Source organism: Typopeltis vanoorti, chromosome 6 (genome assembly GCF_054136105.1).
Source record: "Typopeltis vanoorti isolate ZY-2024b chromosome 6, IOZ_Tvanoo_1.0, whole genome shotgun sequence".
Taxonomy (NCBI): domain Eukaryota; kingdom Metazoa; phylum Arthropoda; class Arachnida; order Uropygi; family Thelyphonidae; genus Typopeltis; species Typopeltis vanoorti.
Genome location: NC_143554.1, coordinates 106,974,090 through 106,987,075, shown reverse-complemented (window position 1 = coordinate 106,987,075; position 12,986 = coordinate 106,974,090). Strand labels below are relative to the sequence as shown.

Here is a 12,986-nt window from a genome sequence, read left to right as displayed (position 1 = left end):
TTTTCAATATGAAATTCAATTTTTATCCTGCTCAAGACTAAATAGTATCACTTCTAATTTCAAATTCTCTGTACACTCTGGTGTCCTGCACCAGAGCAAAAACATCACTGTCAAGAATAATATAGTCAATGAGTCTTTTCTTATTCCTTGCCTCTTCTCTCATGTGAATTTGTACACATTTTTATGTTGAAATATGGTGCTAGTGATAACCAGTCCTGAGCAGAAATCCAACAAGTATTTGCCATTATTATTAGTTTTGCTCTTTTCTCCAAATTTTCCCAAAATATTTTTGTATGTCTGGCAATCATTTCCTTCTCTGCTATTTAGATCCCCAACAAGGACCAGCTTTTCCTTTTTCATTGTGTCAGTTGCTTTTTCTAGAGCGTCAAGAAATTCCTCCACTTCTACCTTAGTAGAACCTTCTGTGGGACCATAGGCACAAATAAGTCTCATTGTCCAGTTTCCCATTCTGATATTTGCCCACATTACTCTACTTGAGACTGCCTGCCATTCAAGAAGATTAGCCTCGTATTTAGTGTTGAATACTATGGCTACTCCTTCTTTTCCTTGATTGTCATTTCCTGAATATAACATTTTGTATTTATTGCTCAGAAAGATTTCACAAGTTTTTGTCTTTTTTGTTTCTGTCACCCCTATTATGTTGAACTGGTACTTATCTAATTCATTCCTGAGCTAGCTCCATTTCTTTGCCATTCAGGCTTCTTATGTTGATAGTACCGATCTTTAACTCTGGGGATGTTGAGTTGGGGTGTGTTTTCAGATTTGTTCCAGTAGCTGACTTTTTGCTGTTCGCACTGGTTCCCTGTTGAAAACAATGTGGGCCTTGTTTAGCCAGGCGACGCCCCAGCCGGCTTGAAATTTTATGTTGTACCTTCATTTTTTATTTTGGTTTAACCAATAAGAATACAATTTGGTCGGCTAAATCCCAAATTGCCAGCCCTTCCTCATTTGTTCAGTATCCAGATAGCCAACAGGGTACACCACGAGAGGGTGTTGATTGGACATTAGGTCAGAAGTCCTGGTCGGTTCTCCGCATTCCTTTAAAGGCTGTGTAGAGTTCTCCTCTCAGTTATACAGCTTTGACCCTTAAGCACCCTGAGGAAGGATTCATGGGACGAATATATGAACGAAAATTTAAGGAAGCTTGTGTGAGATCATTATCAACCACCCCAATCTAAACAATAATGATGGTCTAAAAATCCCATACATATGGAAGGCATATATTCGTCCCACGAATCCTTCCTTTCTAAGAACAACTATAAACAAGACTGTAGAAAATCCAGGATCCTAAATCTAAAATAACAACTTTAATACTAAAAAATAGGACAATACTGTTAAAGAAAAAATTCTATAAGAAAGAATGTTTATTTATGTTGCAATTTATAAATAATTTTTTTTTTTTTTAAATCAAAAATAACAGTTGTAATAATAGAAATAGGACATTACTGTTACTGGAAGGAAAACTATCTGTAAGCAAAGAATGTTTATTCATGTAATCATAAATTAAATCTAGCCTGATGTAATTCCTCCCCCCCCCCTACTAGAAGTCATGCCAGTGAGTAGCATGTGATCAAATCATTGTTTCTGTAGCTTACGGTCTGAAATGTAACATAGCTTGTCTTGTATATTTATGTATGCCCCAGATGATGAACTTGATATGAAGATCGAAACGTCGGGATAATAAAAAGAGTTATTTTAACACGGTTTTAGAATCTATAATTTCAAATATGAATGCTGATCACTGTGTAACACTAAAAGAAAGGAACATTATAACAAACTTGTTCATTATAATAAACTGTTGGAAAGTTCCTATTAAAGTTCCATTGTACTTTCTAAAAGAAATTCATTATAGCAGACTATCCACAATCACAAGCAGTTACTGTGGGTCCTAGGAGTTTGCGATAGTGAGTGTTGGCTGTAGTCGAAAAACCATGAAAATATAACAGGGATACATATTTAATCATTTTGGTGGAGTGATATAACTTTGGAAAGTCCCTTTAAAAATGAAAAAGCATGTAATTAGTAAGTATTTTTAATAAAATTAAACTGTTAATATACAGATATTTCAGTTTGTGTATCGGAAATCAACCTCATTGTTTATAATATAAAGTACAATAAGTACAATAAAAAATTCAAACACAAGACATTGCAACTGTGTGCTATAAACATATATCTTATATGCAGTTACTATGGTGCCTGCCCCACATACACACGCTCCTAAACAGCCATCATCATTTAACAGTGGAAGATGGAAAAGAGGATATATAACCCAGACCTTGGATTTGTTAGTAATAGAATAGTTAATTTGTGCACCAAGCAGGTACTTGCACCAATCCCAAGTTCACAATATAGACCAATAATGTTGCAAGTTTTTCCACCTGTCCAACTTAAGGATATCCCACCTGGAAGACACTTTAATTAAAAAAAAAAAAAGCTAACTGGGAATAGTTCTCAAGAGAATTAGACATAAACTTGTCCAACATATCACCCAGACCAGAAAATTATGGAAAGTTCATTGAAGCTGTTAGACAGTCTGCTACCAGGCACAACCCAAGAGGTTGTAGAACATGTTGTATTCCAAGTTTTACAGAACAGAATGTGGAAATAAGATGTTTTGATCTATATGATAAAGATCTATTTTCATGAGAAACAATTGACACAGGAGAGAAACTTATAGCATTGTCTGAAAAAAGAAGTTGACAATGGGCAGAGAAAATTAAAAGTGTAGATATGAAACATAGTAGCAGGAACGCCTGGTTCTTACTCAAAAAATTATCTAGTGACCTCACAAAGCAGCAAATGAAGTTGACATAAATGCAAACCAAATTGCAACTCGGCTGTCTTTGAATGGTAAACTGAGTACTGAAGGAAAAATAACTAAAGATTACATTAAAAAAAAAGTTAGGGATTCAGAAAATAATCCCTTCGAAGCACCATTTACTAAAGAGGACCTAGAAAATCCTAAAAGTCTTAAAACCAGGAAAAGCTGTCAGTATAGATGAATCAGAAACAAGATATTAAGGAATCTGGGAGAAAAGGCAACAGAGTGGTTGTTAGAATTTGTCAACTTTTGTTAGAAATTTGCTAAAATACCCAGCAACGAAAGTAATACCTATCCTGAAACCAGGTAAATCTGCTGAGGATCTAAAGAGCTACAGGCCTATAGCTCTCCTATGCACAACTCTGAAGCTGTGTGAGAGGTTCATTTTGAACAGGCTAAGTTCAGAAATAGAGAAAGTACTGATCATAGAACAGATAGAATTTAGACCAGGAAGATCATGCATTGGACAAATATTGAACTTAATGCAGTTTATTGAGGATGGCTTTGAAAGGGGGGTTAGCAGCAGGAGCTGTATTTATAGATTTGACAGCAGCATATGATACACTAAATCTTAGAAAGCTTATAGTCAAAATTTACAGTATGACAAACAGCTATCAGTTAGTGAAGATGTTTAGGTTGCTGCTGTTCAGCAGGAGATTCTTTGTTCAGGGAAAAAATAGCAGATGGCATATCGATAAAAATGGTCTTCTTCAGGAAAGTGTGCTGTCTCCCCCTCCTCTTCAATATATATATATATATACTAGTGACCAACCTATAAACCCATGGTCAAGAACTTCTTATATGCAGATGACTGGGCAATAGCTTATCAAGCAAAATTCTTTGATAACATTGAGAAGCAGCTCACACAAAAATTAGAAACCCTTACAGTTTACTATAAGGAAAAACCAACTGGAACCAAATCTCAGTAAAACCCAAATGTGTCTTTTCCATCTCAATAATAGGGAGGCAAGGAGAGAAATGAATATAGAATGGAATGGTGTGAAATTGGTCAATTGTCCAAATCCAACTTACCTAGGTGTTACACTAGATAGGTCCTTAAATTGTAAGCGACACATAGAGAAAACAGCAGCTAAAACTCAAATACGTAATAATATTGTGCACCAATTAACATCATCTCGGTGGTGTGCAAGTCCACAAGTACCGTGCACTTCTTGGCACTTTGCTTTTTGACAGCTGAGTATGCTAGCCCTGTTTGGGAAAGATCATCACATCAGAATTATTGACAAGGTTCTTAATGAAACATGTTGGCACATTATCGACTGCCTTAAGTCTACAAAAAGTGACCATCTATACTCACTGTCTGGCATTGCACCTCCTCACATCAGAAGGATTACACAGAGTAGATATGAGCTGAAACAACTAAATGGCATCCTTTGTATGGACATGTAGTACCTAGGAGGCTAAGATCAAGGAAGAGTTTTATTCACTCGTTGGAACTGCAGGTCACCAATATGGCAAGAACAATCTCCAGAGCCTCTGAACTTAAACAAATCTCTTCCTTCTGGCTTACATCTAGACTGGCAGAGATGGAAGACGTTGAATAGACTTTGTTCTGGAATGGGAAGATCAAAGCAGAATATGGCCAGATGGAGCTACACAGACAATGACAGCTGCTGATTGGTGAAACACAAGCCATGGATCATCTGCAATGCTGCTTAATAGATATTAATAATATATGTACCTGAGAAGATTTAATGCAGTGGAATGAAACAGCTTTAAAGGATATTAATCACTGGATGAGTTAAATCTGACACTTTGCATAATATTTTATGCAAGTTGCATTTTTGTCTTTTAATGTGTGTTTTTAATCCCTATTATTTTAATGTCCTTTTCTTTAAATGTATGTTTTTAATAATTTATATGTATGCTCTTACATTTTCTGTAGTTTGCATATGAAATAAATAATACTTGGGTGCCAAGTTGTAAACCATTAGACTATTAGGATCACTCCCTGCCCCCCCCCTCCCACCACTACCTCCAAAATAAAATAAAATAATTATGAAGCTCAATCTCAGGATCCTAAAGTGAGGGTTTGGTGGAGAACTTAAAAGTTCTCCAGCAAACTCTCACTTTAAGGCTCTAAGCAATAATTTCAATTCGTATTTTATATATTGGCCACCATCAATACTGTTTTTTGTTCTAATTTATCTGTGAGTAATCCCTAGCCATTTGGCTTTAATTTATCTGTTAGTAATCTCTAGCCAAACAGATAACAGGACTCTAGCTTGGATGTACATTTTTCATCAGAAGTCAAGCCAGTAGTGTTTGATGATAAACATAATGTAAGACAAGGATGCATACTATCTCTGTTATTTATCATCTATATAAGAATCGCATTATGAAGGAAAACTATGTTTGCTATGCATTATGGGATACTAGGGAAATTTAATGTGAGGTCAACTTTCTCTGTGTACTTGTTGCCTAGTCATAAAAATTTTTCATGTGTCAACTTTTGTTGGATATCAAAATTGGAGATATTCAAATCTTCTCCTCTTTATTTTATCTAAGTGATGTTATGCTATTAAATAAATCCAGTTTAGATTTGCAGGATTATTATTACCCCAAAACCTCATGGAGTCAAAGACTCATCTGGGAGGTCCTTTTATCACACAACATCTCATCATACTGTGTCTTAAACACACTCAAACTCCTTGCAGACACAACACTCTCAGGCAAGGCATTCCAATCGTTCACAACTCTGCACGAAAAAAACCTGCCTCTCACTCCCCTACTCACACCCTCTTTATACAGTTTCCAGGGAAGACCTCTGGTTCTCCCCTGATCTCCCACTATTCTCTGTAGAACCTCTCCACAATTGATCCTATAACAACCCCTTACCAACTGGTAGGTCTTTATCATATCTCCCCTCTTTCCTCCGTCCACCAGACTCTGCAAATTACATCTTCTCAATTTTTCCTCATACTCGACATTCCAGAGGTCAGAAACTACCTTAGTCAGTCGCCTTTGGACCCTTTCCAACATCTCTTCATCCTTCTGAAAAACCCAATGACCAAATCTGGGCACAATAGTCCATGTGTAGCCTAATCAAAGCCTTATACAACGGAACAAGAATCTGCCTACTTCTACACGTCAGTGTCCTCTGCATCATTCCCAGAAGCCTTTGTGTTGTCTTCACAATTTTGGCGATGTGTCTCCTAAATTTTAGATCCTTATCCACTATCACCCCCAGATCTCTTATTTCCTCTACCTCCAACAATATACTCTTACCAAGCACAAATTCTGCATCCCATCTATGTTTTCCAAATTTTAAATCCTTACATTTTGCAACATTGAACTCACATCCCCATTTCCGCGCCCAACCACTCAATTTATTCAAGTCTTCTTGCAAGGCCACAACATCTTTACTACTCTTTATGGTTCGTCCCAACTTTGCATCATCTACAAACAACTGAATATCTCCATCCAAATCTTCGCCAATATCATTAATATGCAAGTTAAACAGTAATGGCCCTAAAACAGACCCCTGAGGCACTCCACTACTGACTTTACTTTTCCTGAATATCGCACCCCCATACACAACTTGTTGATACCTATCAGATAGCCAGTCTCCAATCCAATGCACTAATCTAATATCCAACCCCATCTGCTCTAGTTTGACTGTCAACTTACCATGAGGTACGCTGTCAAAAGCCTTTTCGAAATCCGAGTATATTACTGTGTATCCTTCTCCTCTGTCCAAGGAAGCAGTCACTTTATTGTAATAAGTAAGTAGATTACTAAAACATGACCTCCCTTTGGCAAGTCCATGCTGTCCATCAAAGATTATACCATTGTTGTCAACCCAACTCTGGATCCTAGTTCTCACAAGCTTCTCCAACAACTTAACCACAACACCTGACACACAGATAGGCCTATAGTTTGATGCTTGAGTTCGATCACCTCCTTTATGAAGTGGCACAATCTTGTCCTCCTTCCACTCTTTAGGGACTTGACCAAGTGCAAGACTCGTATTAAAAAAAATATGTCAAGGCAGGTGTCAACTCCCTGGCACATTCCTTCAGAATATGCGGTGATATATTATCAAGTCCCACAGCCTTATTTACATCTAGTTTACTCAACTCCCCAAACACCTCTTGCTCACTTACAGTCAGTCTCTCCTCCCAATCATCAACTGCTCTCAATCTCTCCATGAAGTCACATTCACAAGATTTAAAGATCTTTATGAACTGCTCGTTAAGTATCTCCACCACACATTCTGCAACAGCTGTATTTATACCATTTTCTCCAATCAGTGTCATCCTTTCATAATCATTCTTTCTTTTGCTGGCTACATATCAAAAGAACTCCCTAGGATTCTTTTTGGCTTCATTAGCTAATTGCTGTTCATACCTCTCTTTAGCTACTCTCACCAACCAAGTCACCCTCCTTGTCTGGTCTTTGTAGATTTCATGAAATTGGTTATTTCCACTTCTCTTATGCTGCTTCCACAATGCCCTTTTTCTCTGTATCGCATGCTTAATCTCTTTATTTGTCCATCTCACACCTACCTTATTTAACCTTTTCACCCTTGGAATACATTTAGACATTGCATCTATTAGATAATTTTTGAAAATCCCCCAAGCTGCATTGATCTCTTTTCCAGCTAACTCCTCATTCCATGCTACACCCGCAAGCTGTCTCCTGAGTTCTTCATAATCACTCCCCCCCCCCCCCCCCTTGTAGTTCCACATATACCCTTTTCTCACAGGGGTCCTCGCACTGCTGGCAACCAACCAGGTAATCACCTCATGGTCACTCTAATCAGTTGGTGATGATTTGACACCTCATTTATAATTACATCCTCTGATGAGATGACCAAATCCGAGACTCTTAATCCTCATGTGCCCTCTATTACATACTGTCTGAGGTAGTTATCCCTCAAAAACTCAAGAAACTCATTTTCTTTACTTCCTGTTGCTATCTCATCATTCCAGTCTATATTGCCATAATTAAAATCGCCCATAATGATCACCCTTTTCTTATTTGCTTGAATAATTTGATTATACATTTCATTATCGCCACCATCCACATTACCTTGTCTATATCGACATCCAACCAAGTATTTGATTCCATTCATCTCTATCTCACACCATACTGCCTCAAAACCACTGGCACTATTTCCCCTCTTGCATCTCTACTTTGTATGGACATAACTCTTTCTCTATCATCAATAGCACTCCCCCCTCCCTTTTTACCCCTTCTATCCTCATGAAACACATTATACCTTTCATCTCTATTCCTGTCAGGATGTCATCCTCTTCCAACCATGTCTCACTTATTCCGACAATCTTTGGGTGAACAGACGCAATTAGTACAACCATTTCATCTGCCTTGTTTCATATATTTCTAGCATCGGTATACAAACACAACAGCTTATTTCTGGATCTACAGCTAGTTCCACTGATACCACTCACTCAATGTGATCTCTCCATGCTGGACTGGGGCCATTTCCCTTTCTGCTTCTTCATTTTAGAACCTTTTCAATTCCAACTGTTTCCTCTTGATCCCTGGTCATCCCATTCCTTTCCTGCCTACACATGTTCTCACCTCCTCTTGGAGCATCCACCTTTCTCACTCTGTGTACCCCTGTCCACCCTGCTCCTCTTGCACACCCATTCTCTCATTTTCTATACTCATACCACTCACTTCCCTATTCATATCCACTTCTTCAATCTCTCCTGTCTTACTCTCCTGCTCTTTCACATCAATCCCCCTCTCTCGATCTGATTCATTCTCTCTCTATTCACTTCTATACCTTCCAGCAGCAGTCTCTCCAAGCGACTCGCACCATAACCACTCAAATGCAGTCCATCGCTCCCATACAGCTCACTTCGTCCCTCAAACTCATTCCACACATTAACAAACTGTATTCCCATCTCCTCAGACATTTCAGCCAGCATATCATTCATAATCCTTGCTCTCCACCTCATTTCACCACAGTCATACCTAGGCAACACACTGACTACCCTTCCTGTCACACTGTTCTCTTTTATCCTTCCAAACAGCCTCCTGATATCCATTCTGACATGCTCTTTGTCCTCTCTCAAATCATTTGTACCAATTAATACTATTAACTCTTTTGCTCGCTCCCACCTCATATCCAAAATTCCTTAACTAAATTGAATAACTGTTATAATAAATTTAGTGTGAAAGGCAGCAATAAAAATTATGTGAATAGTTATTCAATTGAAAACATTAGGCTTATCCTGAATAGAGAACCTATGGAGCAAGTAAAACATTTCAGCTGATTAGGCACAATTTTTAATGAAACTGGTATGTTGGGGAGTAGCTGAGCAAATTCATAGGTAATGGGAGAGAGAGAGATTAGTCTAAACACAGCATAGGGTTCAAACCAATTTTAACTTATGGATCTGAGAAAGCTAGGTTAGAAATAAAAGTTGATGAAAGACTGGAGACAGACATGAGAGTTCTAAAAAAAAAATTTGGGAGAGGGGGAAAACATGTAGCATTATTAATATTAGATAACATTAATTGCAGAATCATATTAAAAATGGAGACATTAGTAAAGGACTTGATATTGTTAGCATTCAAGAATGTATGAGCAGAGCTAATCTAAGGTGGTATGGTCACAGAATGGCAGAGGCAAAATGAGCAAAGTAGGTATTTGATGTCAGTATGGCAGGAGAACAGAGTATAACTAAGATATTGATACCATTAGAAGTGCCTTAGAAGACTGAAATATAAGATTTGATGAACTATTGAATGATAGATTGGATGAAAAATTGTTAATAGGAAGTTAGTAATTATGTAAACTTTTCATGTAGTGCTGTCATAGTATCCTGTGCACTCCTTATGGGTGCTCTGGAATTTGATTATGATGATGATGATTTGTTTTTTATTATTATTTTTTAATTTTTTAAAAGAACTGGATACAATTTATAATGAATTATAGAATATTTTTGTGATTTCATTATTTCAGTGGTATTCTTGGCCAGAAGTATTTGGATATGAAGGACAGCATGGTGCAGGAACATATATCCTGTCTTTCATCATGTATGTATTGTGGAGTTTATTGTTTGCATCACTTGCTGTGTTACTGGTAAAGACATTTGCTCCCTATGCGTGTGGTTCAGGAATTCCAGAGGTATGTTTGTTTTATATATATTGTATATTGTTGTTCCATTAAAGTGATATGTTCCTAATAATTTAACAATAATCTCTTTAAAATTTCTCTTGCTGTATGTGACCTCTGTTGTTGATATAGCTCTTAGTATCCTCACCCACTGATGAGGCCTCACCCTGTCTGCAATATATGCACCTAAAAAGAAGTTTGCTATGCATTATGGGATATAGGGGCAATTTGATGTGAAGTCAACTGCCTCTATATACGGTCATGAAATTCTTTGTATGCAGACTTTTGTTTTCTCATGTTTCAGAAAAAGATAAAGAGAAGAATATAATAATCCAATATAATTGGAGGTTATAGCTGTTCAAATAATTATTTTTTGTTTGTTTAAATTCAAACAGTATACTGTAAATATCTTAGCTATGAGCCTCTGAAATTATGACAAGATTCTGAATAGTTACTGAGGTATGGTGGTTCAACCCTACTCTCCTTTTTTTTTTTTTTTTTCATTTGTTTGTAATTTGAGCAGCTGTATATGTGATGTTTTTATTCTTAAAAACCCCAGCCCCTTCTTTGCTAATTTTTTACAGATAATTATAAAACAGATATGTCACATGAAGCTGAATGCTAGATTAAAAGAAAAAAAAACCTGTGATCTCCCTTTCAAAAGCTGATTTAAATTTCCTTCTTCAAGTTGGCTGCAGTATTAAAATGTGTAACATCTCCAAGTTACTCATAATTTGGAGTTTTGCAGGAGAAAATTAGCCCAGAGTTTTCTAAATCTCTAGGCTAATTCTTTCCACAAAGAGTTTGTTTGTAAGGTAATTAGGTTGTACAGTTTCTTCATTTCCATAATGTTTAGCTATGCTTATGCACTGGCTAATCCTTATGTTAAGTCTGTTTTTGTAACAGCTGTGACATATTATCAGTAGTGTTATACCAATTTTAAGTATTATACTCTTCATATAATAAAACATCTATTTGTGTGTTAGTCATTAAAACAAAATAGCAGACAGACAGATTTTGAACAAGTTAAAACTAATCATTATCTAGGACAGAACCATTCTGAAGTCTGATACACTTCATTGTTCCACAGGATTCTGGATGATTCTGTTCAGTTTTCTGCCACTTCTAACCCTGAAAGAATGTAGACACAAGAGAGAGTTTAATAGCATTGTATTAAACAGATTAAACATGGTATGACAAATTTTGTGAATAGACAAGTCTGCCAATTAGAATAACAATGGATTTCAAATAATGAGCTACATGCTAGTATAATACTGTATATAAGGTGTGAACCAAAACATAAAAAATACACTGCTGTTTGCATCTGATAAGGATAAGATACTCCCATTTTAGATAAAGAATTTAAAAGAATTTAGCATTACTCTCTTTGAACAAAAGAGAGTAATGCCTTCCCTGCTAGTATGGGATCAGTTTCGTTCTCACAGAACAGAAGATGTTAAAAATAAACTCAAGGAATTGAAAACTCAGCTGTAATTCCAGGAGGTCTAACTAGTCAACTTCAACCTTTAGATGTCTGTATTAATAAATCATTTAAGGGATTTATGAAGGAGAAGTGGAACAGCTGGATGCAGTCTTCAGATTTTGAGGTTATGCCATGAGGAAGTAGGAAGAGGCCTAGCATTTTGCAAGTTTGTGAGTGGGTCAAAGCTTCATGGGATGCTGTGAAAACTGAGACAGTGGTTAAATCATGTAAGAAGTGTGGCATTAGTAATGCACTGGATGGTACAGAGGACAATTTGTTGTATGAGGACTCAGATTCTGATTTTGAAGAGGTTTCAAGTGTCTCTTCATTTAGCTCTGGAGATGAATTTCTGGGTTTTGACGAAGAAGATTAAAAGGTGGTACTCTTTCCTAGATAGATTAGGTATTTGTTGAAAGTAGACCTACTTATTACTTTATATTTGAAATACTGTAAATTCATTATGATATTCAGTGATAAAGTTTTTTTCCTAAAAAATGTGTACAAAAAAAGTGAGTGTGTCTTATAGGCTGGCAAATACGGTAATTACTCCAGACATCTAGGATTTATTTTCAGTTTTCATGTCCTCTTTATCATCTTTGATTCCTTTTGCCACACTCTTTCCTGAATTTTTAAGCTTTTCACTAGCCTTGAGAACATTTTACTACCTTCCTGATATTTATCTTCTTACTATGATTTTTGTTTGACTATTTTTACACATAGCTTAGCTCTTGTACGTTTTTCTCTGTATTATTTTAGGTCTCCTGCCAATTTATTTGTCAGGAGCTTTTGGTATGCTTTCTTCTTTTTCAGAACTGCTTCTTTAACTACTTGTGTCCACCATGGTGTTATTTTTCTATCTTTGCCCCCTGGGGCACCTGCTCGTGGTGGGAGGGGGACCTCCCAGTAATTGGTACTGGCCCTTTTCATGCTTCCTCTTTTTCTTTGCTTTTATTCCCGTATTCTTTGCTCTACTTCTCCTGAGTCTTTTTCACTATCCTTTTTCTAGACCACCATCACTGGGATCCAATGCCCTGCCGCCATGTTTGCTTTTGCGGTGCGACCCGTGGACATCCGGAAAGGGTGGGATCCTGGTAGTCTTGCACTACTTTGGGCCCTGCTTTGGCAAGATGGGTGGTCCTGGATGACCCAGCCAGGATCAATCAGCTAGTGGGCTTGCCTGCAAGGGTCAATGGTGTTGCAGTAAATCCCCCCCCCCCCCCCATGGTCCGGGGTTGGGAATCTAGACCTGCTGCAGTGCCGGTATAGCGTCCAGGATAGCCCTGGCATACCACTCCTGAGCGCAGTCTTTGCTTGCCGGGTAGTGGGCATCCATGTGTGGTGGGGAGCTCTGGCACCGAACTAAAATCTCCTTAAATATGAATCCTTCATCCTCAAATGTTTCAGGGACACCCTAATAAAGTCCCAACCAAGTACTGATACCATAGTGTTAGATCCTGAATGAAGAACTTTATAAAGAAACTATTCATTCAGGATTTAACAAGTTTAATATAACAGCTGAAAGAGAAACTTGTACTCCAGCAGAAGAT

At 37.3% G+C, this 12,986-nt stretch overlaps 1 protein-coding gene across 3 annotated transcripts in view; it reads left to right on the top strand.

Annotated features, from left to right (window-relative positions):
• LOC150105778 (H(+)/Cl(-) exchange transporter 4-like) overlaps positions 1-12,986 on the top strand; it is a 425,804-nt gene that overhangs the window by 199,713 nt on the left and 213,105 nt on the right. For all 3 annotated transcript variants that reach the window (XM_090394346.1, XM_090394347.1, XM_090394345.1), the window contains one exon: positions 9,804-9,968. In XM_090394346.1, the coding sequence (XP_090250472.1) occupies positions 9,804-9,968 (165 nt within the window). The remainder of the gene's footprint in view (positions 1-9,803; positions 9,969-12,986) is intronic.